Source organism: Oncorhynchus gorbuscha, linkage group LG15 (assembly GCF_021184085.1).
Source record: "Oncorhynchus gorbuscha isolate QuinsamMale2020 ecotype Even-year linkage group LG15, OgorEven_v1.0, whole genome shotgun sequence".
Taxonomy (NCBI): Eukaryota; Metazoa; Chordata; class Actinopteri; order Salmoniformes; family Salmonidae; genus Oncorhynchus; species Oncorhynchus gorbuscha.
The window spans coordinates 896896-924673 of record NC_060187.1 but is presented as its reverse complement, the minus strand read 5'-3'; the positions used below and the strand labels follow the sequence as shown (position 1 = coordinate 924673).

Genomic DNA, 27778 nt, shown 5'->3' with positions numbered 1-27778 from the left:
CAAGCAGATCCAGCCCAGGTGAGATGTGAAACATGATAGACAGTTAATAATTAATCAATATACTGTCATACCTTGTCACTTTCCTGTTAACATATTTACATTTAAATGCATTTTATCATTCATACAACAAGAGTAGTGTGGTTTTCTGATGAAACAGCTTTTTGTGTGTTCCCTAATAAAAGGATGTTATGACAGGAACTCTCGGTAACAGTGATTATTGGTTAGGGTTCAGCATGGTTCAGTTCGGCCAAACTCGCCTAACTGAACCGAACAAGTGTGCACCATACTCCCTTAAAAAGACCTTTGCTTGAAAAACAAGAAAAAAAATAGGCTATACTGGTAGTACCGTTTGTCCATTTTGAGACACCGTAGCCATTATACAAGTATTTTTTTGTTGTTGTAGTGGGGACAGTAACAATACTCAAAAAATAAATACTTTATGAAGGATTTTTATTTTATTTGTATCTTAAGCTAACATAATGCAGACTTCAAAAATGTTTTAAGGTGTCTAATATAATAAATGCATTTCTATTGCTGCGCGGTGGCTTCAATAAAGCCTCCTGTCAATCATCCAGGGTTTAGACCTGCAGTGTTTCTAACTACCTAAGAACATCTTCCTGTAGCGTCCGTACGCAGCAGCACTGATGATCACCTTGACGACAGCGGAACCTTCATCTGGGTTAACGTCCACTTCCTGAACTGTTGCCTCCTTGTACAGCCAGCTGGAAACACACGAAGAAGAAGTTAATAACTTTATTTATATTGTGCTTTTCAATACAAGTAACAAAGTGATTCACATCATAAAATAAAAGTACTAACAAAGAAACAGACATGAGGAAGGAGAATGAAACAGATAGCTGACTTTAAAATCTAGACTTTGGAATGGTCAACAGTGGCCTGCCAGAGGATCTCAGGCAGGTTGTGTCCTGGCTCGTTGGGAGATGAATGGTTAGAGATATACAATGGGGGTAAATCAAGCCTTAAACATGATAAATATAATTGTAAAACCTATTCTATAAGGCCCTCATTCCGACCTGAGTTAAGCGTAAATGGAACGTCATTTCCTTTATATGCACTTTTCTCTCTGCGTATTCTGAAGTTGAACTAAAGCACGAGAACATCATGTAATTCACCTGCTATTCACCCACTACTCAACCGCTATTCACCCACTACTCAACCGCTATTCACCCACTACTCAACCGCTATTCACCCGCTACTCAACCGCTATTCACCTGCTATTCACCCACTACTCAACCGCTATTCACCCACTCCTCAACCGCTATTCACCCACTCCTCAACCGCTATTCACCCACTACTCAACCGCTATTCACCCACTACTCAACCGCTATTCACCCACTACTCAACCGCTGTTCACCCACTACTCAACCGCTATTCACCCACTACTCAACCGCTATTCACCCACTACTCAACCGCTATTCACCCGCTATTCACCCACTACTCAACCGCTATTCACCCACTCCTCAACCGCTATTCACCCACTACTCAACCGCTATTCACCCACTACTCAACCGCTATTGACCCACTACTCAACCGCTATTCACCCACTACTCAACCGCTATTCACCCACTACTCAACCGCTACTCACCTGCTATTCACCCACTACTCAACCGCTATTCACCCACTACTCAACCGCTATTCACCCGCTATTCACCCGCTATTCACCCACTACTCAACCGCTATTCACCCACTCCTCAACCGCTATTCACCCACTACTCAACCGCTATTCACCCACTCAACCGCTATTCAACCGCTATTCACCCACTACTCAACCGCTATTCACCCACTACTCAACCGCTATTCACCCACTACTCAACCGCTATTCACCCGCTATTCACCTCAACCGCTATTCACCCACTCTATTCACTGCTCAACCGCTATTCCCACTACTCGCTATTCAACCGCTATTCACCCACTACTGCTCAACCGCTATTCACCCACTACTCAACCGCTATTCACCCACTACTCAACCGCTATTCACCTGCTATTCACCCACTACTCAACCGCTATTCACCCACTACTCAACCGCTATTCACCCACTACTCAACCGCTATTCACCCACTACTCAACCGCTATTCACCCACTACTCAACCGCTATTCACCCACTACTCAACCGCTATTCACCCACTACTCAACCGCTATTCACCCACTACTCAACCGCTATTCACCTGCTATTCACCCACTACTCAACCGCTATTCACCCACTACTCAACCGCTATTCACCCACTACTCAACCGCTATTCACCTGCTATTCACCCACTACTCAACCGCTATTCACCCACTACTCAACCGCTATTCACCCACTACTCAACCGCTATTCACCCACTACTCAACCGCTATTCACCTGCTATTCACCCACTACTCAACCGCTATTCACCCGCTACTCAACCGCTATTCACCCACTACTCAACCGCTATTCACCCACTACTCAACCGCTATTCACCCACTACTCAACCGCTATTCACCCACTACTCAACCGCTATTCACCCACTACTCAACCACTATTCACCCTATTCACCCACTACTCAACCGCTATTCACCCACTACTCAACCGCTATTCACCTGCTATTCACCCACTACTCAACCGCTATTCACCCACTACTCAACCGCTATTCACCCACTCAACTCAACCGCTATTCACCCACTACTCAACCGCTATTCAACCCTATTCACCCACTACTCAACCGCTATTCACCCACTACTCAACCGCTATTCACCCACTACTCAACCGCTATTCACCTCAACCGCTATTCACCTACTATTCACCTACTACTCAACCTCAACCGCTATTCACCCACTACTCAACCGCTATTCACCCACTACTCAACCGCTATTCACCCACTACTCAACCTCATTCACCTCAACCGCTATTCACCCACTACTCAACCGCTATTCACCCACTACTCAACCGCTATTCACCCACTACTCAACCGCTATTCACCCACTACTCAACCGCTATTCACCCACTACTCAACCGCTATTCACCCGCTATTCACCCACTACTCAACCGCTATTCACCCTACTCAACCGCTATTCACCCACTACTCAACCGCTATTCACCCACTACTCAACTCAACCGCTATTCACCCACTACTCAACCGCTATTCACCCACTACTCAACCGCTATTCACCCACTACTCAACCGCTATTCACCCACTACTCAACCGCTATTCACCCACTACTCAACCGCTACTCACCTGCTATTCACCCACTACTCAACCGCTATTCACCCACTACTCAACCGCTATTCACCCACTACTCAACCGCTATTCACCTGCTATTCACCCACTACTCAACCGCTATTCACCCACTACTCAACCGCTATTCACCCACTACTCAACCGCTATTCACCCACTACTCAACCGCTATTCACCCACTACTCAACCGCTATTCACCCGCTACTCAACCGCTATTCACCCGCTATTCACCCACTACTCAACCGCTATTATTCACCGCTATTCACCCACTACTCAACCGCTATTCACCCACTACTCAACCGCTATTCACCTCAACCGCTATTCACTACTCAACCGCTATTCACCCACTACTCTATTCACCGCTATTCACCCACTACTCAACCGCTATTCACCCACTACTCAACCGCTATTCACCCACTACTCAACCGCTATTCACTACTCAACCGCTATTCACCCACTACTCAACCGCTATTCACCCACTACTCAACCGCTATTCACCCACTACTCAACCGCTATTCACCTCAACCGCTATTCACCCACTACTCAACCGCATTCACCGCTATTCACCCACTACTCAACCGCTATTCACCCACTACTCAACCGCTATTCACCCACTACTCAACCGCTATTCACCTGCTATTCACCCACTACTCAACCGCTATTCACCCACTACTCAACCGCTATTCACCCACTACTCAACCGCTATTCACCCACTACTCAACCGCTATTCACCTGCTATTCACCCACTACTCAACCGCTATTCACCCACTACTCAACCGCTATTCACCCACTACTCAACCGCTATTCACCTGCTATTCACCCGCTACTCAACCGCTATTCACCCGCTACTCAACCGCTATTCACCCACTACTCAACCGCTATTCACCCACTACTCAACCGCTATTCACCCACTACTCAACCGCTATTCACCCGCTATTCACCCACTACTCAACCGCTATTCACCCACTACTCAACCGCTATTCACCCACTACTCAACCGCTATTCACCCACTACTCAACCGCTATTCACCCACTACTCAACCGCTATTCACCCACTACTCAACCGCTATTCACCTGCTATTCACCCACTACTCAACCGCTATTCACCCGCTATTCACCCACTACTCAACCGCTATTCACCCACTACTCAACCGCTATTCAACCGCTATTCACCCACTACTCAACCGCTATTCACCCACTACTCAACCGCTATTCACCTGCTATTCACCCACTACTCAACCGCTACTCACCCGCTACTCAACCGCTATTCACCCACTACTCAACCGCTATTCACCCACTACTCAACCGCTATTCACCCACTACTCAACCGCTATTCACCTGCTATTCACCCACTACTCAACCGCTATTCACCTGCTATTCACCCACTACTCCACCGCTATTCACCCACTACTCAACCGCTATTCACCTGCTATTCACCCACTCCTCACCCGCTATTCACCCACTATTCACCCGCTATTCACCCACTACTCAACCGCTATTCACCTGCTAATCATTTGGGGGTGGAGAGCAAATAAATTACGTGTGGTGGAGGCGTGTCTACAGATACACTGTATTAATGGAGGCGTGGAGGAGGAGGTGTGTCTACTGATACACTATTAATGGAGGTGTGTCTACAGATACACTGTATTAATGGAGGTGTGGAGGAGGTGTGTCTACTGATAAACTGTATTAATGGAGGCGTGGAGGAGGTGTGTCTACAGATACACTGTATTAATGGAGGTGTGTCTACAGATACACTGTATTCATGGAGGTGTGTCTACAGATACACTGTATTAATGGAGGTGTGTCTACAGATACACTGTATTCATGGAGGTGTGGAGGAGGTGTGTCTACTGATACACTGTATTAATGGAGGTGTGTCTACAGATACACTGTATTAATGGAGGTGTGGAGGAGGTGTGTCTACAGATACACTGTATTAATGGAGGTGTGTCTACAGATACACTGTATTAATGGAGGTGTGGAGGAGGTGTGTCTACAGATACACTGTATTAATGGAGGTGTGGAGGAGGTGTGTCTACAGATACATTGTATTAATGGAGGTGTGTCTACAGATACACCGTATTAATGGAGGTGTCTACAGATACACTGTATTAATGGAGGTGTCTACAGATACACTGTATTAATGGAGGGGTGTCTACAGATACACTGTATTAATGGAGGTGTGGAGGAGGTGTGTCTACAGATACACTGTATTAATGGAGGTGTGTCTACAGATACACTGTATTAATGGAGGTGTGTCTACAGATACACTGTATTAATGGAGGTGTGTCTACAGATACACTGTATTAATGGAGGCGTGTCTACAGATACACTGTATTAATGGAGGTGTGGAGGAGGTGTGTCTACAGATACACTGTATTAATGGAGGTGTGGTGGAGGAGGTGTGTCTACAGATACACTGTATTAATGGAGGTGTGTCTACAGATACACTGTATTAATGGAGGTGTGTCTACAGATACACTGTATTAATGGAGGCGTGTCTACAGATACACTGTATTAATGGAGGTGTGTCTACTGATACACTGTATTAATGGAGGTGTGTCTACAAATACACTGTATTAATGGAGGTGTGTCTACAGATACACTGTATTAATGGAGGTATGTCTACTGATACACTGTATTAATGGAGGTGTGTCTACAGATACACTGTATTAATGGAGGTGTGGAGGAGGTGTGTCTACAAATACACTGTATTAATGGAGGTGTGGAGGAGGTGTGTCTACAGATACACTGTATTAATGGAGGCGTGTCTACAGATACACTGTATTAATGGAGGTGTGTCTACAGATACACTGTATTAATGGAGGCGTGTCTACAGATACACTGTATTAATGGAGGTGTGTCTACTGATACACTGTATTAATGGAGGTGTGGAGGTGTGTCTACAAATACACTGTATTAATGGAGGTGTGTCTACAGATACACTGTATTAATGGAGGTGTGTCTACTGATACACTGTATTAATGGAGGTGTGTCTACAGATACACTGTATTAATGGAGGTGTGGAGGTGTGTCTACAAATACACTGTATTAATGGAGGTGTGGAGGAGGCGTGTCTATAGATACACTGTATTAATGGAGGTGTGGAGGAGGTGTGTCTACAGATACACTGTATTAATGGAGGTGTGGAGGAGGCGTGTCTATAGATACACTGTATTAATGGAGGTGTGGAGGAGGTGTGTCTACAGATACACTGTATTAATGGAGGTGTGGAGGAGGCGTGTCTATAGATACACTGTATTAATGGAGGTGTGGAGGAGGCGTGTCCACAGATATGCCGCATTAAATGAGACACAATTCTCCATGCACCGTTATTTACAACTTCATAAGAGCTATTGATAAGAGCTATTGATAAGAGCTAGGTAAATGAGTAATCCGTTTGGAGAAGGGGATTGTAAATATAAATGACAGATTTGAAACCAGTCATACAGTGCATTTGAAAAGTATTCAGACCCTTTGACATTTTCAAAAAAAAATTATGTTACAGCCTTATTCTAAAATTAATTAAATAGTTTTTTCCCCCTCATCAAATGACACAATACCCCATAATGACAAAGCAAACACTGGTTATTATAAATTTTTAAATATCATATTCACATAAGTAGTCAGACTCTTTACTTAGTACTTTGTTGAAGCACCTTTGGAAGAGATTACAGCCTTTAGTTTTCTCGGGTATGACGCTACAAGCTTGGCACACCTGTATTTGGGGAGGTTCTCCTATTCTTCTCTGCAGATCCTCTCAATCTCTGTCAGGTTCGATGGGGAGCGTCGCAGCACAGCTATTTTCAGGTCTCTCCAGAGATGTTATATCGGGTTGGTCCCAGATTTCCTCCAGACGTGATGCTTGGCATTCAGGCCAAAGAGTTCAATCTTGGTTTCATCAGACCAGAGAATCTTGTTTCTCACACCAAACGGGCTGTCATGTGCCTTTTACAGAGGAGAGGCTTCTGTCTGGCCACTCTACCATAAAGGCCTGATTGGTCGAGTGCTGCAGAGATGGTTGTCCTTCTGGAAGGTTCTCCCATCTCCACAGAGAAACTCTGGAGCTCTGTTAGAGTGACCATCGGGTTCTTTGTCTTCTCCCTTCTCCCCCGATTGTTTGAGAAAGAGTCTTGGCGGTTCTAAACTTCTTCCATTTAAGATTGATGGAGGCAACGGTGTTCTTGTGGACCTTCAATGCTGCAGAAATGTTTTGGTACCCTTCCCCAGATCTGTGCCTCAACACAATCCTGTCTCGGCACTCGACGGACAATTCCTTCGACCTCATGTCTTGGTTTTTCCTCTGACATGCACTGTCTACTGTGGGACTTTATATAGCCAAGTGTGTGCCTTTCCAAATCATGTCCAACCAATTGAATTTACCACAGTTGGACGCCAATCAAGTAATAGAAACATCTCAAGGATGATCAATGGAAACAGGATGCACCTGAGATCAATTTAGAGTCTCATAACAAAGGGTCTGAATACTCGTGTAAATAAGGACTCTGTTTTTTAAATGTATTTTTAATAAATTCGCAAACATTTCTAAAAACCTGTTTTCTCTTTGTGATTATGGGGCAGTGTGTGTAGATTGAGGATTTTTTATTTTTTAAATCCATTTTAGAATAAGGCTGTAAAGTAACAAAAAGGGGAAAGAGTGAAGGGGTCTGAATGCTTTCTAAATACACTGTACATGTTGTAAATCAAATCACAGTTGATTTGTCACGTGACTTACAGCCTCTAACCAATAATACAAACAAGGTGTTAGGTGAACAATAGTTAACTAAAGAAGTAAAACAACAGTAAAAAGACAGGCTATATACAGTAGTGAGGCTATATACAGTAGTGAGGCTATAAAAGTAGCGAGGCTATATACAGACACCTGTTAGTCCGGCTGATTGAGGTAGTATGTACATGTAGATATGGTTAAAGTGACTATACATATATGATGAACAGAGAGTAGCAGAAGCGTAAAGAGGGGTTGGTGGGTGGGACACAATGCAGATAGCCCGGTTAGCCAATGTGCGGGAGCACTGGTTGGTCGGCCCAATTGAGGTAGTATGTACATGAATGTATAGTTAATCTGACTATGCATATGTGATAAACAGAGAGTAGTAGTAGCAGATGTATGTACCTGTACTGTATGTATGTACTATTTGTGTGTACTTCAGCTAGGTTAAGCTTCCAGTATGCCTACCACTCAGACACCTTTGGAAACAGCAGTACTGCAACTCCAACTATAGCAATTCACCAGCCTCTTCCAGGATCAATGAGAAACTGGGCACTATAATATAGACAACCCTGACACCCTCTCCCTCGCTCTACAACTGGGAGGCTCTATAGACAACCCTGACACCCTCTCCCTCGCTCTACAACTGGGAGGCTCTATAGACAACCCTGACACCCTCTCCCTCGCTCTACAACTGGGAGGCTCTATAGACAACCCTGACACCCTCCCCCCAGCTCTACAACTGGGAGGATCTATAGACAACCCTGACACCCTCCCCCTAGCTCTACAACTGGGAGGCTCTATAGACAACCCTGACACCCTCTCCCTAGCTCTACAACTGGGAGGCTCTATAGACAACCCTGACACCCTCCCCCTAGCTCTACAACCGGGAGGCTCTATAGACAACCCTGACACACCTCCCCCCAGCTCTACAACTGGGAGGCTCTATAGACAACCCTGACACCCTCCCCCCAGCTCTACAACTGGGAGGCTCTATAGACAACCCTGACACCCTCTCCCTAGCTCTACAACTGGGAGGCTCTATAGACAACCCTGACACCCTCTCCCTAGCTCCCCCAGCTCTACAACTGGGAGGCTCTATAGACAACCCTGACACCCTCTCCCTAGCTCTACAACTGGGAGGCTCTATAGACAACCCTGACACCCTCTCCCTAGCTCTACAACTGGGAGGCTCTATAGACAACCCTGACACCCTCCCCCTAGCTCTACAACTGGGAGGCTCTATAGACAACCCTGACACCCTCTCCCTAGCTTTACAACTGGGAGGCTCTATAGACAACCCTGACACCCTCTCCCTAGCTCTACAACTGGGAGGCTCTATAGACAACCCTGACACCCTCTCCCTAGCTCTACAACTGGGAGGCTCTATAGACAACCCTGACACCCTCCCCCTAGCTCTACAACTGGGAGGCTCTATAGACAACCCTGACACCCTCTCCCTAGCTCTACAACTGGGAGGCTCTAATGAAAGGAAAGAATATAACCTAAGGCTCATATTTCTGTGTGTTTATTATATTATAATTAAGTCTATGATTTGATAGAGCAGTCTGACTGAGCGGTGGAAGGCAGCAGCAGGTTTCCTTGGGCACAGGGACTATGGTGGTCCGCTTGAAACATGTAGGTTATTACAGACTCGGTCAGGGAGAGGTTGAAGATGTCAGTGAAGACACTTGCCAGTCGGTCCACCCATGCTCTGACTACACGTCTGATATTATGGTGTATGGGGAGAATGCAACCACATATGATAACAAGCTCATAAGGCAGGTGTTCATAACGATCAACCAACACAACACTCATTGACAAGAAATGCCATCAACTTACTGGGCCTTCACATATGATAAGAATTACACCTCCTCAACGTCAAAGCCATCCTGAATCTCCCAGAACTATCTTCGATAGGCACACTTCACCATGAGCCCTCCCCTCTGGCAGTTAATAAGGACAGAGTCATGGAACTGCACTGCCACGTGTCAGGAGGCCATTCAACAGAGGCCATTCAACAGGAGGCCATTCAACAGGAGGCCATTCAACAGTCGAAATGCCATCTGTAAAGTGCTGGAGTGCATTGTCCTCATCTGTACCTATTTTGCTACCACCCATAGCTGGCCAGACCATGTTTCATCTGAATTGGACTAGCTACCACCCATAGCTGGCCAGACCATGTTTCATCTGAACTGGACTAGTTACCACCCATAGCTGGCCAGACCATGTTTCATCTGAACTGGACTAGCTACCACCCATAGCTGGCCAGACCATGCAATACCTGAACTGGACTAGTTACCACCCATAGCTGGCCAGACCATGTTTCATCTGAACTGGACTAGCTACCACCCATAGCTGGCCAGACCATGCAATACCTGAACTGGACTATTTACCACCCATAGCTGGCCAGACCATGCAATACCTGAACTGGACTAGCTACCACCCATAGCTGGCCAGACCATGCAATACCTGAACTGGACTAGCTACCACCCATAGCTGGCCAGACCATGCAATACCTGAACTGGACTAGCTACCACCCATAGCTGGCCAGACCATGCAATACCTGAACTGGACTAGCTACCACCCATAGCTGGCCAGACCATGCAATACCTGAACTGGACTAGCTACCACCCATAGCTGGCCAGACCATGCAATACCTGAACTGGACTAGCTACCACCCGTAACTGGCCAGACCATGCAATACCTGAACTGGACTAGCTACCACCCATAGCTGGCCAGACCATGCAATACCTGAACTGGACTAGCTACCACCCATAGCTGGCCAGACCATGCAATACCTGAACTGGACTAGCTACCACCCATAGCTGGCCAGACCATGCAATACCTGAACTGGACTAGCTACCACCCGTAACTGGCCAGACCATGCAATACCTGAACTGGACTAGCTACCACCCATAGCTGGCCAGACCATGCAATACCTGAACTGGACTAGCTACCACCCATAACTGGCCAGACCATGCAATACCTGAACTGGACTAGCTACCACCCATAACTGGCCAGACCATGCAATACCTGAACTGGACTAGCTACCACCCATAGCTGGCCAGACCATGCAATACTTGAACTGGACTAGCTACCACCCATAACTGGCCAGACCATGCAATACCTGAACTGGACTAGCTACCACCCGTAACTGGCCAGACCATGCAATACCTGAACTGGACTAGCTACCACCCATAGCTGGCCAGACCATGTAATACCTGAACTGGACTAGCTACCACCCATAACTGGCCAGACCATGCAATACCTGAACTGGACTAGCTACCACCCATAACTGGCCAGACCATGCACTACCTGAACTGGACTCACATGAGCTCTCATGCCAGGTTTGAACTAATTAAACAACAAATAATATAATCTACATGATCGGTCTCTGTGTGTAAAATAAAAAGTGGTTAATGTGAACCTAACACAGCTAAAACATGTAAAGAAAGCAATCCAATGTTATTTGTTGCCTAGACTTTACTGCAAATGACACTCAAGTCTTATATATACTAATATTGCAGTTAACCATGACAGCCTTTATAATAGAACGCTTGTTACCATGACAGCCTTTATAACAGAACGCTTGTTACCATGACAGCCTTTATAACAGAACGCTTGTTACCATGACAGCCTTTATAACAGAACGCTTGTTACCATGACAGCCTTTATAATAGAACGCTTGTTACCATGACAGCCTTTATAACAGAACGCTTGTTACCATGACAGCCTTTATAACAGAACGCTTGTTACCATGACAGCCTTTATAATAGAACGCTTGTTACCATGACAGCCTTTATAATAGAATGCTTGTTACCATGACAGCCTTTATAATAGAACGCTTGTTACCATGACAGCCTTTATAATAGAACGCTTGTTACCATGACAGCCTTTATAATAGAACGCTTGTTACCAAGACAGCCTTTATAATAGAACGCTTGTTACCATGACAGCCTTTATAATAGAACGCTTGTTACCATGACAGCCTTTATAATAGAATGCTTGTTACCATGACAGCCTTTATAATAGAACGCTTGTTACCATGACAGCCTTTATAATAGAACGCTTGTTACCATGACAGCCTTTATAATAGAACGCTTGTTACCATGACAGCCTTTATAATATAACACTTGTTACCATGACAGCCTTTATAATAGAACGCTTGTTACCATGACAGCCTTTATAATAGAACGCTTGTTACCACGACAGCCTTTATTATTTAACGCTTGTTACCACGACAGCATTTATAATAGAACGCTTGTTACCATGACAGCATTTATAATAGAACGCTTGTTACCATGACAGCCTTTATAATAGAAAGCTTGTTACCACGACAGCCTTTATAATGGAACGCTTGTTACCATGACAGCCTTTATAATAGAAAGCTTGTGACCATGACAGCATTTATTTTTTATTTTACCTTTATTTAACCAGGCAAGTCAGTATTTTCAATGACGGCCTAGGAACAGTGGGTTAACTGCCTGTTCAGGGGCAGAACGACAGATTTGTCAGCTCGGGGGTTTGAACTCGCAACCTTCTGGTTACTAGTCCAACGCTCTAACCACTAGGCTACCGTGCCGCCCCAAAATATAATAGAACGCTTGTTACCACGACAGCATTTATAATAGAACGCTTGTTACCACGACAGCATTTTTAATAGAACGCTTGTTACCATGACAGCCTGTATAATAATTTCACACCATAAACTAAATTATTTCATCAGTTAAATTGGCTAATGTTGCGCAACATTTTTCTGGCTAGCTAACTGAGAATTCGATCCAGCTAGCAAGATACTTAACAATGCTAACAATACTTGTCCACCACTTTCTTCCTCACCTCAAACTTTCCAAATGCCAGTTGTTTTTCAGCACCAGCTCATGAAGTGGGCTTCGTCACATTCTCAACCCCCGGTCTCCGTGGGCAAGCTTCTCATCTACCTCTTCGTTACCGTTCAGGGGACGCGCTGCTGTAACTGGCAAACTGCCTTTCCTCTCTCCCGCTCTTTCCAGAGCGCGTTGATACTGGAACTACCAAATTGATTGTCTCGTGTTTCTTCAGTCGCGTGCTGCGCTGCATTCTGTTGTTATGTGATTGAATGGCTGAGCCTTGCTCCAAACGCGCATCACCCGTTCGCTTACAGCCAGTAGTGATCCAAAGCCCCCCCCCATCCCCTGTTTCTCATGGACTGAGTGTCTTTTGGAGCCTTTTGGCAAACTCCAAGTGGGCTGTCATGTGCATTTTACTGAGGAGTGGCTTCCAACTGGCCACTCTACCATAAATGCCTGATTGGTGGAGTGCTGCAGAGATGGTTGTCCTTCTGAAAGGTTCTCCCATCTCCACAGAGGAACTCTGGAGCTCTGTCACCTCCCTGACCAAGGCCGTTCTCCCTGATTGCTCCGTTTGGCCGGGCGGCCAGCTCTAGGAAGAGTCTTGGTGGTTCCAAACTTCTTCCATTTAATAATGATGGAGGCCCCTGTGTTCTTGGGGACCTTTAATGCTGCAGAAATGTTTTGGTACCCTTCCCCAGATCTGTGCCTCTACACAATCCTGTCTCAGAGCTCTACGGACAATTCATTCTACTTATGTAAATAAGGTATTTCTGTTTTACGTTTTGAATACATTTGCAAAAAAAATCAAAAAACCTGTTTTCACTTCATCATTATGGGGTACTGTGTGTGGATTGCTGAGAATTTTACTTTAAACAAAATCCATATTAGGCTGTAGCGTAACAATGTGGAAAAAGTCAAGGGGTCTGAATACTTTCTGAATTCACCATACTTACTGTATATACTGAAGAAGAAGAATCAGGAGAATCAGAAGAAGTGGACATGTAATGTCATATGAATAAGGTTGTTCAAAGTGACTGCTACTATACTGTAGCAGTCACTCACAGTATGTGGCTTGATTCCAATAGTTTTAACATTACCTTAACTGGGAGCTGCTGAGGTCCACAAGGAGAGTCAGGACCTGTTTCCCTGTAGATCTCATTATAGCGTCTTCTACAACTATCTTCAGCTCCTCCAGACCCTGTCCTCTCAGAGCAGAGATAGGCAGGCTGTTGGGCTCAGAGGGCTCATAGCTGAAGAGGACAACATATCCATGTAATGAATGATAAGAACTTATATATGGATAAACAGCATAGTCACATATACATCTGGCAGACTTTAGTTCCTCCCCTCAACAGGCTTTAGTTCCTCCCCTCAACAGGCTTTAGTTCCTCCCCTCAACAGGCTTTAGTTCCTCCCCTCAACAGGCTTTAGTTCCTCCCCTCAACAGGCTTTAGTTCCTCCCCACAACAGATTTTAGTTCCTCCCCTCAACAGACTTTAGTTCCTCCCCACAACAGACTTTAGTTCCTCCCCTCAACATGCTTTAGTTCCTCCCCTCAACATGCTTTAGTTCCTCCCCTCAACATGCTTTAGTTCCTCCCCATGTAATGAATGATAAGAACTTATATATGGATAAAACATGCTTTAGTTCCTCCCCTCAACAGGCTTTAGTTTCCCCTCAACCCCTCCCCTCAACAGGCTTTAGTTCCTCCCCTCAACAGGCTTTAGTTCCTCCCTCAACAGATTTTAGTTCCTCCCCTCAACAGACTTTAGTTCCTCCCCACAACAGACTTTAGTTCCCCCTCAACAGTTCCTCCCCTCAACATGCTTTAGTTCCTCCCCTCAACATGCTTTAGTTCCTCCCCTCAACAGGCTTTAGTTCCTCCCCTCAACAGGCTTTAGTTCCTCCCCTCAACAGACTTTAGTTCCTCCCCTCAACAGACTTTAGTTCCTCCCCTCAACAGACTTTAGTTCCTCCCCTCAACAGACTTTAGTTCCTCCCCACAACAGGCTTTAGTTCCTCCCCTCAACAGGCTTTAGTTCCTCCCCACAACATAGTTTATTTTGCATCTCACTGAAGTGTTTGAGTGTGTTCTAACTGTTCTAACTACTTGTGGACCAAAAGTCCCCACAAGAATAGTGGGGTTTAGGGTCAAGGTTAGAATTAGAATTAAGTTCAGTGTTAGGAGGTAGGGTTAGTTTAAGGGTTAGGAGCTAGGGTTGGGTTTAGGGTTAGGAGCTAGGGTTGGGTTTAGGGTTAGGACCTAAGGTTAGTTTTAGGGTTAGGATCTAGGGTTAGGCGCTAGGGTTAGTTTTAGGGTTAGGCGCTAGGGTTAGTTTTAGGGTTAGGAGCTAGGGTTAGTTTTAGGGTTAGGAGCTAGGGTTAGTTTTAGGGTTAGGATCTAGGGTTAGTTTTAGGGTTAGGCGCTAGGGTTAGTTTAAGGATTAGGAGCTAGGGATGGGTTGGGTTTAGGGTTAGGCGCTAGGGTTAGTTTAAGGGTTAGGAGCTAGGGTTAGTTTTAGGGTTAGGCGCTAGGGTTAGTTTTAGGGTTAGGAGCTAGGGTTGGGTTTAAGGTTAGGAGCTAGGGTTGGGTTTAAGGTTAGGAGCTAGGGTTGGGTTTTAGGGTTAGGATCTAGGGTTAGTTTTAGGGTTAGGCGCTAGGGTTAGTTTTAGGGTTAGGAGCTAGGGTTAGTTTTAGGGTTAGGAGCTAGGGTTGGGTTTAGGGTTAGGAGCTAGGGTTAGTTTTAGGGTTAGGCGCAAGGGTTAGTTTTAGGGTTAGGAGCTAGGGTTAGTTTTAGGGTTAGGGTTGGGTTTAGGGTTAGGAGCTAGGGTTAGTTTTAGGGTTAGGAGCTAGGGTTAGTTTTAGGGTTAGGAGCTAGGGTTGGGTTTAGGGTTAGGAGCTAGGGTTGGGTTTAGGGTTAGGAGCTAGGGTTAGTTTTAGGGTTAGGAGCTAGGGTTGGGTTTAGGGTTAGGAGCTAGGGTTAGTTTTAGGGTTAGGAGCTAGGGTTAGTTTTAGGGTTAGGAGCTAGGGTTAGTTTTAGGGTTAGGAGCTAGGGTTGGGTTTAGGAGCTAGGGTTAGTTTTAGGGTTAGGAGCTAGGGTTGGGTTTAAGGTTAGCCTTTCAGGTTAAGGTTAGGATTAGGGTACGGGTTATGTTCAGGGAAAATAGGATTTTGAATGGGACTGAATTGTGTGTCCCCACAAGGCTAGCTGTACAAGACTGTATGTAAATGTTATTCTCCTCACCTGTCCACTAGATCTATCTTATTATGGACTTCTACGATGGAGCTCAGCAGTCTGTCTGGGATCTGAAGGTTCCTCAGGACATTCAACACATTCTCCTTCTGGTTCACAGTCTCTGGGTGGCTGATGTCTCTCACATGGACTATCAGGTCCTGGGGACAGAACGAGGAGAAAGAACACTATCTATACAGCAGTATGTGGACACCCTTTCAAATGATCGGATTCTGCTATTTCAGCCACGCCTGTTGCTGACTGGTGTGTAAAATTGAGCACACAGCCAAGCGAACTCCATAGACAAACATTGGCAGTATCTTGGCCTTACTGAAAAGCTCAGTGAAGTTCAACGTGGCATCGTCACAGGATGCTATCTTTCCAAAAAGTCAGTTAATCAAATTTCTGCCCTGCTAGAGCTGCCCAGTCAACTGCAAGTGGTGTTAATGTGAAGTAGAAATGTCTAGGAGCAACAATGGCTCGGTCGCAAAGTGGTAGGCCACACAAGCTCACAGAACTGGACCGGCGAGTCCTGAAGCATGTAGAGCGGAATAAGTCTGTCCTCGGTTGCAACACGACTGAGTTCCAAACTGCCTCTGGAAGCAACGTCAGCACAAGAACCTTTCGTCGGGAGCTTCATGAAATGGGTTTCCATGGCCGAGCAGCCGCACACAAGCCTAAGATCACCATGTGCAATACCAAGCATCAGCTGGAATGGTGATAAGCTCGCCGCCATTGGACTCTGGAGCAGCGGAAACACCTTCTCTGGAGTGATGAATCACTTCACCATCTGGCAGTCTGACGGACTTATCTGGGTTTGGCAGATGCCAGGAGAACGCTACCTGTCCCATAGTGGAGGAGGAATAATGGTCTGGGGCTGTTTTTCATGGTTATGGTTAACACCATGGAACACCTTTGGGATGAATTGTAAACATTTTGAAATGAAACCCGTTGTAACATACAGAGTGAGTGACGTCATCCAGCGTGGCGGAGAAGGAGTCTATGAGCCGGTGGGGAAGCTGGGACAGGAAGCCGATGGTGTCCACGTAAAGCACAGTCATGTGACTAGGCAGCGTGCCGGCGTGCACCGTGACGTCCAGCGTGGCAAACAGCTGATCTCTAGGCTGCAGCGCAGCGTCACCAGTCAACGCCTTGATCAGAGTCGTCTTACCTGGAGGAGATATAGGAGTTTAACAGTAACGAACAGGCAGAAGAGACAATATTTTAATTAGATATTAAATAAGTGCTACTGGAGGTGTAATAGTCAGTAAATAAGTGGGTAAATGCTGATCACCGTTCGGTGAATGAAGCCATTTATATTATATATCATATTTAGCAACAACAGGTGGGTAAACACTTGTGCAAAATCAAAAACGGCTCATCATAATGTCCAGAACGGAGCAAATGGAATGGAATAAAAAACACCTGGAAACAGACTACGGGAGGAGAACAGTACTACATACAGCCATGACTACGTAGAGACATGACTACATAGAGACATGACTACATAGAGACATGACTACATAGAGCCATGACTACATAGAGACATGACTACATAGAGACATGACTACATAGAGCCATGACTACATAGAGACATGACTACATAGAGCCATGACTACATAGAGCCATGACTACATAGAGCCATGACTACACAGTCCCCAAGTCCAGAACAGACTACGGGAGGAGAACAGTACTACATAGAGCCATGACTACATAGAGCCATGACTACGTAGAGACATGACTACATAGAGCCATGACTACATAGAGCCATGACTACTTAGAGCCATGACTACATAGAGCCACGACTACACAGTCCCCAAGTCCAGAACAGACTACGGGAGGAGAACAGTACTACATAGAGTCATGACTACATAGAGCCATGACTACATAGAGCCATGACTACACAGTCTCCACATCCAGAACAGACTACGGGAGGAGCACAGTACTACATAGGGCCATGACTACACAGTCTCCACATCCAGAACAGACTACGGGAGGAGCACAGTACTACATAGAGCCATGACTACACAGTCCCCAAGTCCAGAACAGACTACGGGAGGAGCACAGTACTACATAGAGCCATGACTACACAGTCCCCAAGTCCAGAACAGACTATGGGAGGAGCACAGTACTACATAGAGCCATGACTACATAGAGCCATGACTACATAGAGACATGACTACACAGTCCACAAGTCCAGAACAGACTACGGGAGGAGCACAGTACTACATAGAGCCATGACTACATAGAACCATGACTACACAGTCCCCAAGTCCAGAACAGACTATGGGAGGAGCACAGTACTACATAGAGCCATGACTACATAGAGCCATGACTACACAGTCCCCAAGTCCAGAACAGACTATGGGAGGAGCACAGTACTACATAGAGCCATGACTACATAGAGCCATGACTACACAGTCCCCAAGTCCAGAACAGACTATGGGAGGAGCACAGTACTACATAGGGCCATGACTACACAGTCCCCAAGTCCAGAACAGACTATTGTAGAGTAGTGGTCTGAGGGAACACACTTAATGTATTGTAGAGTAGTGGTCTGAGGGAACACACTTAATGTATTGTAGAGTAGTGGTCTGAGGGAACACACTTAATGTATTGTAGAGTAGTGGTCTGAGGGAACACGCTTAATGTATTGTAGAGTAGTGGTCTGAGGGAACACACTTAATGTATTGTAGATATGTGGTCTGAGGGAACACACTTAATGTAGTGTAGAGTAGTGGTCTGAGGGAACACACTTAATGTATTGTAGATATGTGGTCTGAGGGAACACGCTTAATGTATTGTAGAGTAGTGGTCTGAGGGAACACACTTAATGTGTTGTAGAGTAGTGGTCTGAGGGAACACACTTAATGTATTGTAGAGTAGTGGTCTGAGGGAACACACTTAATGTGTTGTAGAGTAGTGGTCTGAGGGAACACACTTAATGTATTGTAGATATGTGGTAGTAGAGTAGTGGTCTGAGGGAACACACTTAATGTATTGTAGAGTAGTGGTCTGAGGGAACACACTTAATGTATTGTAGATATGTGGTAGTAGAGTAGTGGTCTGAGGGAACACACTTAATGTATTGTAGATATGTGGTCTGAGGGAACACACTTAATGTATTGTAGAGTAGTGGTCTGAGGGAACACACTTAATGTATTGTAGAGTAGTGGTCTGAGGGAACACACTTAATGTGTTGTAGAGTAGTGGTCTGAGGGAACACACTTAATGTATTGTAGATATGTGGTAGTAGAGTAGTGGTCTGAGGGAACACACTTAATGTATTGTAGATATGTGGTAGTAGAGTAGTGGTCTGAGGGAACACACTTAATGTATTGTAGAGTAGTGGTCTGAGGGAACACACTTAATGTATTGTAGAGTAGTGGTCTGAGGGAACACACTTAATGTATTGTAGATATGTGGTAGTAGAGTAGTGGTCTGAGGGAACACACTTAATGTATTGTAGAGTAGTGGTCTGAGGGAACACACTTAATGTGTTGTAGAGTAGTGGTCTGAGGGAACACACTTAATGTATTGTAGATATGTGGTAGTAGAGTAGTGGTCTGAGGGAACACACTTAATGTATTGTAGAGTAGTGGTCTGAGGGAACACACTTAATGTATTGTAGAGTAGTGGTCTGAGGGAACACACTTAATGTGTTGTAGAGTAGTGGTCTGAGGGAACACACTTAATGTATTGTAGAGTAGTGGTCTGAGGGAACACACTTAATGTATTGTAGATATGTGGTAGTAGAGTAGTGGTCTGAGGGAACACACTTAATGTATTGTAGAGTAGTGGTCTGAGGGAACACACTTAATGTATTGTAGATATGTGGTAGTAGAGTAGTGGTCTGAGGGAACACACTTAATGTATTGTAGATATGTGGTAGTAGAGTAGTGGTCTGAGGGAACACACTTAATGTATTGTAGAGTAGTGGTCTGAGGGAACACACTTAATGTATTGTAGATATGTGGTAGTAGAGTAGTGGTCTGAGGGAACACACTTAATGTATTGTAGATATGTGGTAGTAGAGTAGTGGTCTGAGGGAACACACTTAATGTATTGTAGAGTAGTGGTCTGAGGGAACACACTTAATGTATTGTAGAGTAGTGGTCTGAGGGAACACACTTAATGTATTGTAGATATGTGGTAGTAGAGTAGTGGTCTGAGGGAACACACTTAATGTATTGTAGAGTAGTGGTCTGAGGGAACACACTTAATGTGTTGTAGAGTAGTGGTCTGAGGGAACACACTTAATGTATTGTAGATATGTGGTAGTAGAGTAGTGGTCTGAGGGAACACACTTAATGTATTGTAGAGTAGTGGTCTGAGGGAACACACTTAATGTATTGTAGAGTAGTGGTCTGAGGGAACACACTTAATGTGTTGTAGAGTAGTGGTCTGAGGGAACACACTTAATGTATTGTAGATATGTGGTAGTAGAGTAGTGGTCTGAGGGAACACACTTAATGTATTGTAGAGTAGTGGTCTGAGGGAACACACTTAATGTATTGTAGATATGTGGTAGTAGAGTAGTGGTCTGAGGGAACACACTTAATGTATTGTAGATATGTGGTCTGAGGGAACACACTTAATGTATTGTAGAGTAGTGGTCTGAGGGAACACACTTAATGTATTGTAGAGTAGTGGTCTGAGGGAACACACTTAATGTGTTGTAGAGTAGTGGTCTGAGGGAACACACTTAATGTATTGTAGATATGTGGTAGTAGAGTAGTGGTCTGAGGGAACACACTTAATGTATTGTAGAGTAGTGGTCTGAGGGAACACACTTAATGTATTGTAGAGTAGTGGTCTGAGGGAACACACTTAATGTATTGTAGATATGTGGTAGTAGAGTAGTGGAGAGTAGTAGAGTAGCTGCTGCCTGAACTAATGGGGATCCATAATACACCCCAGGAAGAGTATCTGCTGCCTTGACAGGAACTAATGGGGATCCATAATAAACCCCAGGAAGAGTAGCTGCTGCCTTGGCAGGAACTAATGGGGATCCATAATAAACCCCAGGAAGAGTAGCTGCTGCCTTGACAGGAACTAATGGGGATCCATAATAAACCCCAGGAAGAGTAGCTGCTGCCTTGGCAGGAACTAATGGGGATCCATAATAAACCCCAGGAAGAGTAGCTGCTGCCTTGGCAGGAACTAATGGGGATCCATAATAAACCCCAGGAAGAGTAGCTGCTGCCTTGACAGGAACTAATGGGGATAGCCCATAACCCCTGTCTCTCACCACAGTTGGTATAGCCCATAACCCCTGTCTCTCACCACAGTTGGTATAGCCCATAACCCTGTCTCTCACCACAGTTGGTATAGCCCATAACCCCTGTCTCTCACCACAGTTGGTATAGCCCATAACCGCTGTCTCTCACCACAGTTGGTATAGCCCATAACCCTGTCTCTCACCACAGTTGTTAATGCCCATAATAATAATAATAATAATAATATATGCCATTTAGCAGACGCTTTTATCCAAAGCGACTTACAGTCATGTGTGCATACATTCTACGTATGGGTGGTCCCGGGAATCGAACCCACTACCCTGGCGTTACAAGCGCCATGCTCTACCAACTGAGCTACAGAAGGACCACATAACCCTGTCTCTCACCACAGTTGGTATAGCCCATAACCCTGTCTCTCACCACAGTTGTTAATGTCCATAACCCCGCCTCTCACCACAGTTGGTATAGCCCACAACCCCGCCTCTCACCACAGTTGGTATAGCCCATAACCCCTGTCTCTCACCAGTTGTTATAGTCCATAACCCCGCCTCTCACCACAGTTGGTATAGCCCATAACCCCGCCTCTCACCACAGTTGGTATAGCCCATAACCCCGCCTCTCACCACAGTTGGTATAGCCCATAACCCCGCCTCTCACCACAGTTGGTATAGCCCATAACCCCTGTCTCTCACCACAGTTGGTATAGCCCATAACAGAGATGATGGGGAAGTCTCTGTTTTTGCGTTGGGAGCGGAGCAGGTGTCTCTTCCTCCTCAGATGTTGTAGAGCAGAGCAGATCTTCAGCTCTCTCTCCTGCAAAACTCTCTGCTGTACCTCCATCAGCGTCTCACCTAGAGACAGGAAGGGGTTAGTCACCTAGAGATAGGGAGGGAGGGGTTAGTAACCTAGAGAGGGAGGTGTTAGTCACCTAGAGACAGGGAGGGGTTAGTCACCTAGAGACAGGGAGGGAGGGGTTAGTCACCTAGAGACAGGGAGGGAGGGGTTAGTCACCTAGAGACAGGGAGGGAGGGGTTAGTCACCTAATGACAGGGAGGGAGGGGTTAGTCACCTAGAGACAGGGAGGGAGGGGTTATTCACCTAGAGACAGGGAGGGGTTAGTCACCTAGAGACAGGGACGAAGGGGTTAGTCACCTAGAAACAGGGAGGGGTTAGTCACCTAGAGACAGGGACGAAGGGGTTAGTCACCTAGAGACAGGGAGGGGTTAGTCACCTAGAGACAGGGAGGGAGGGGTTAGTTACCTAGAGACAGGGAGGGAGGGGTTAGTCGCCTCGACAACAGGGAGGGAGGGGTTAGTCACCTAGACAACAGGGAAGGAGGGGTTTAGTCACCTAATGACAGGGAGGGAGGGGTTAGTTACCTAATTACAGGGAGGGAGGGGTTAGTTACCTAGACAACAGGGAAGGAGGGGTTAGTCGCCTCGACAACAGGGAGGGAGGGGTTAGTCACCTAGACAAAGGAATTTAACTGCTGCTCTTATACAGACTAACTTACAGTACAGTAAGTGAGGAAGCAGAGACATCCACAGGTTACTGTAGGCTTACCTGAACCCATAATGTATCTGGAGCCCCCACCCTGCTGGTCCAAGTTGGCCACTTCATTTCTCAAACGGGATCTGTCAGAAGAACACATTGTGTACATGTTGGAAAACGCCATGTTCAATAGTATTTCAGTGTTCAAAACAGTTAAGAATCAGTTTCAATGGAGATGCATTAAAATTACACTAGTTGGTGCTGTGGATCACATACTGGAAAAATCTACTTTACCACATATTATCCATTATATTTACCAAATACTCTTAACAGCCGCTTTAACAATGAAAAGAAATGTCTTGGAAGGCAGTCGGGAGGAGGCTCAGATCAAGAAAAACCATGCTGTGTGTGTGAACAACAGGCACAACGGGTTTCACTAGTTACCACAGCTACAAAGTCAAAATTCACATGAATAAACATTTGCTTTTTGGTCTTAATTTAAGGTTAGGGTTGAGGTTAGGCATAAGGTTAAGTAAGGGGAAGGGAAAATAAGCTGTTACCCACAAGGAGTACAATGGGACAGTCAGGGGGTATCTGGAAGGGAACCGTCCATAAACCTGGGTCCTTATGTCTTTTAAACAATGGGACAGTCAGGGGGTATCTGGAAGGGAACCGTCCATAAACCTGGGTCCTTATGTCTTTTAAACAATGGGACAGTCAGGGGGTATCTGGAAGGGAACCGTCCATAAACCTGGGTCCTTATGTCTTTTAAACAATGGGACAGTCAGGGGGTATCTGGAAGGGAACCGTCCATAAACCTGGGTCCTTATGTCTTTTAAACAATGGGACAGTCAGGGGGTATCTGGAAGGGAACCGTCTATAAACCTGGGTCCTTATGTCTTTTAAACAATGGGACAGCCATAGCAAACCTTCTTGCCACATCTCGCATTGATGTACCATCCTGGATGAGCTGCACTACCTGAGCCACTTGTGTGGGTTGTAGACTCAGTCTCATGCTACCACTAGAGTAAAAGCACCGCCAGCATTCAAAAGTGACCAAAACATCAGCCAGGAAGCATAGGAACTGAGAAGTGGTCTGTGGTCACCACCTGCAGAACCACTCCTTTATTGGGGGTGTCTTGCTAATTGCCTATAATTTCCACCGGTTGTCTATTCCATTTGCACAACCGCATGTGAAATTTATTGTCAATCAGTGTTGCTTCCTAAGTGGACAGTTTGATTTCACAGAAGTGTGATTGACTTGGAGTTACATTGTGTTGTTTAAGTGTTCCCTTTATTTTTTTGAGCAGTGTATATCGTGCTGAACATTGTTCAATCCAACCAGTTGAACGTATGCGTTGGTACTTAATGAGTATGATGTCAGTTCGGTTGTCATCTGAGACATTCTCATCAATGATAGGATGACATAAACGGTACAATGGAAAGTCTACACATTATAGTTATCAGATTCAGATTCTAGTTATCAGCCGCTATAAACGTGGGCTAGGAGAGGAAAGACAGAGTATCCCGTCTACCACCCAACGACGACACAACAACGTATTCCGTTCCCGTTCAGAGACACTCTTCAAAGGACAGAGGACTCTATTGGGCAACACGGCCTTCCATCTACCACCAACCTATTGAAGCGCAGTTCAGAGTAAATATATTTTCCTTTCCCAAATGGGCGGTAATTTTGAATGCATAAGATTCTGTATTTACGATAGAGTAGTTGCCTACGGCCCGATAGAGACATCGCTTCTCCCTTTGTTCTTCAGTCTTCCCGCTCTTTCACTCAAACCCAACCCACTTTCTTTGCGTAGTCATATCTGTTCCGTCCGCCAGGGACGTTTTCCTTTATGACATAATTTGTAATCATGATTCATTCTGTGTATATGTAATTCTGTGTGATTAGTTAGGTATTTAGTAAATAAATAATTAAACCCAATTTTGTATTGCTGATTCAACTTGTTAGCCAGGGTTCGTGAAGAGAACCAAGAATTTACAACTTTCAGATGAGACTGAAATAAGGTGACAATTAATATTGACTGCTATTGATGTACAATATTACTAAGTCTTTAAGAGTTTTTTCGGAAGATAGGTCTGTAATTTTTATCATAGGTGCACTTCAACTGTGAGAGACGGAATCTAAAACAAAAATCCAGAAAATCACATTGTATGATTTTTAAGTAATTCATTTGGATATAATTTAAAACCACATGACAATGATTTGAAGATACCAAGTGTATTATAAATTCAATGAAACTGTTTCACAAAAATGTGCATATGAAAACCATAACTGGCACGCAGATCGGTAGAAATGGTCAGATATATTGTCATTCCACATGAGAAAGGTTGCCGACTCCTCCTGTAGACTATTAGCGTCAACTTCAAATCAAATTCAAATCAAATCAAATGTTATTTGTCACATACACATGGTTAGCAGATGTTAATGCGAGTGTAGCGAAATGCTTGTGCTTCTAGTTCCGACAATGCAGTGATAACCAACAAGTAATCTAACTAAGTAATCTAACTTCAGGAGAGTAATGGCAGAATCGGAGAGACAGCAGGAGCAGGAGGAGAATAGTTGGGTCAGGTTAAGGTTTTATTCTTCTGGGTATCTCGAACTCTGGCGCCCTCGAGGCATCAAACAGTAAGCTTAAAGCATCAGACAAACTCAATGCACATCGTTGATCATATTAAAACAAATTGTCTGTGTCTATATATGGTAAAATACATGTTTAAAAATGTTGAGCAATCGATTGGTCGAAAGAATAGACGACTTTCGGTCAACCAAGATTTTTTTTCTTCTTCTTCCGGGGACAGCCCTACCAGGATGTTTTGTGTCCTACTTATATCAGTACACTCGTAACAACCTAATCATTACGGAACTTCTATTCCATCAAATAAGCCACTCGTAGCAAATAAGCCATTCCAATTTCTGTTAACCAAATTCGCCATTCATTGACCTCCATAAAAAATCTCCTAGATTGGTGCGCGGAAACACTACCTGCTGGATAAGACAGATTTTGGGCTCAGTAATCCCTCTCGCTTCGCCTCTACCTTTCTGACTTTATACATTGTATTACATTAGTATGAATACTTGCGTGATATATAGGTAAAATACTAGGACGCTACCTGAGCAGTGGAATCTCAGCCAGGGAGACCTGTAGCTTGGCCTCCTTGGTTCTGGCATTACAGCGGAAGATATGGAGAACCACAGAGTATCTGTCAAACACCTTCACCCCCCACGCCTCCTCAAACTCTTTCTGAAAGGAAAACATACTATCAGAGTCAAGTCTATGCAGCCATATGCCATATTGTGACAGGTCTATTGGGACAATAAAGACTCAATCTACACTGTAGTGCATGGGTAAAGCTCTCGTCTCCCACTCTCACCTCTGAGGCAGGGGACAGACGCTCCACGTTGACAAACACAGCAGTTACTCCCGGAGTTCTTCTGATTCTCTCTAAGAAAAAAAAAATCACAATAGGATTCTGGACTCAATACAGTAATGCTAAATACTGACTCACATTACATATCACCAAACATTGCCTGTCAAATTGTGTCAGGGAGAGAGAACAGACTTCATGAAACAGGGTTAGGGCGAGGGTAAGTTATGGGGTTAAAACAGGCAGACCTGTGAGCGTCTGGAAGTTGCCTTTGCCAAAGATCATCTTTTTCTCTGGTGTCTTGGTGGAGAGGATGATCTTGTCGATGACACTCCAGTTGTGTAGAGTGTTGACCAAACCCACTGCCTCCGCCATCATCAGATTGGCTGTGAAAGAGACACGTGACAGAAGTGCTTCGTCCCAAATGGCCTCCTACACCCTGTACAATGTTCTATTTTTGACTAAGGTCCATAGGAGGACCCCGGAAAACAGGGTGTCATTTGGAACTCATTATGACATGGGTGGGTATAATTTGTAGAACATTCCAACAGGAATCTGTTCCAAAAACTTCGTAAATAACAAGGTTGTCAACAAACAACGTATACAAAGTTGTATAGCGGCAGAATAAGATACCGGGTAGGGAGTGGGCTATTTTATTAAGTTTTTCACAAACCACGTTTATTCCAGAAAATGTCTGTCCTCACTCTGGTAGCCGATGGACAAACATTAAGAACAAGCTACGTGGTGAGTTGATGCCTATTCGTCAACTAGTTGAATTGATCATGCCACTCTGTATGCGTTGTTTGTTGGCAAACCTTTACAAAGTTTTTTTAACAGATTCCTGTATACCCACCCTAATGACATAACTGCCTTACATGGTTTAATGGCCAGCTCCTGAGTTTCCACTAACCTGTGGTAAGGTACTGCTTCCTGCTTCCCCATTTCACATCAGGATGGACGATGAAGATGCGGTGGTCTCCCTCTCCGACCATAGGGATCTGGTGCTGAAACAGCTCATCTATCTCACTGTCATCTATATAATCGTCCTCCTCCCTGCCCAGGCTTTCATGTCCTGGGGTATGGTCGTCATCCCTCATTTTCAGCTGGTATGTTGACAGTGAAAAGCGTCTGTGTTGTAAGGGGATAGATGTCTGCCATGACACTGTTGTAGCTCTGTGACGTTGGAGCCCATATTGTGAGATATACTGATATGATTGATTGACATCATGTGATCTCTTATGGCAAGTATAACTTGTTGGTAACTTAAGCCAGTTCTCTGCGCAGTAAAACTGCTGATGCTTCAACTGTACACACCATGAATAGGTCCTTTTGGGGAATAAACGTGTAACTACACTGTTACCTAACATACAATACTTTATGGTTGACATGATAACGGTTTCCTAACGTTAACTAGTAGCCTAGCTATGTAGCGAATTAGCCAGCTAACAATGTCACTGGGAAGTGAGTGAGACCAAAACAACGCATTATTACTACAGTTCTAGGAAATTAGCTACAAAACCTTTTCGCAATATTGAATCAGTGCTGAAAATGCAATCCATTCTGATAACAGAAGCGACTTATGGAAAAGGTCTAAAATAATGTGCTGGTGTTGTTTTGAAGCTGCACATGTCGACTAGACATTT

The 27778-nt window shown here is 44.9% G+C and overlaps 1 protein-coding gene across 2 annotated transcripts; it reads right to left on the bottom strand.

Annotated features, from left to right (window-relative positions):
• Window positions 1-27778, bottom strand: gtpbp6 (GTP binding protein 6 (putative)). Of its 2 annotated transcripts, none has more exons than XM_046302461.1 (10): window positions 27011-27211; window positions 26384-26521; window positions 26142-26212; window positions 25881-26011; window positions 22818-22888; window positions 21947-22105; window positions 16977-17185; window positions 16027-16175; window positions 13879-14031; window positions 1-722 (listed from the first exon to the last, which is right to left on the bottom strand). In XM_046302461.1, the coding sequence occupies exons 1-10, from the start codon at window positions 27075-27077 to the stop codon at window positions 596-598; spliced, it is 1275 nt and encodes a 424-aa protein (XP_046158417.1). In that variant the 5' UTR covers window positions 27078-27211; the 3' UTR covers window positions 1-595. The 2 variants fall into 2 exon arrangements, with proteins under 2 accessions (XP_046158417.1, XP_046158416.1); XM_046302460.1 differs by having other exon boundaries at window positions 2-722; window positions 27046-27778.

What these genes read in the sequence shown, in the direction of transcription:
- gtpbp6 (XM_046302460.1), bottom strand. Translation starts at nt 27,523, where the DNA reads ATGTCAACCATAAAGTATTGTATGTTAGGTAACAGTGTAGTTACACGT. An exon ending in CAACTTCCAGACGCTCACAG is followed by an intron (nt 26,213 to 26,383) that starts GTCTGCCTGTTT and finishes TTTTTTTCTTAG; the next exon opens with AGAGAATCAGAAGAACTCCG. An exon ending in AAGATAGATCTAGTGGACAG is followed by an intron (nt 14,032 to 16,026) that starts GTGAGGAGAATA and finishes TGTCCTCTTCAG; the next exon opens with CTATGAGCCCTCTGAGCCCA.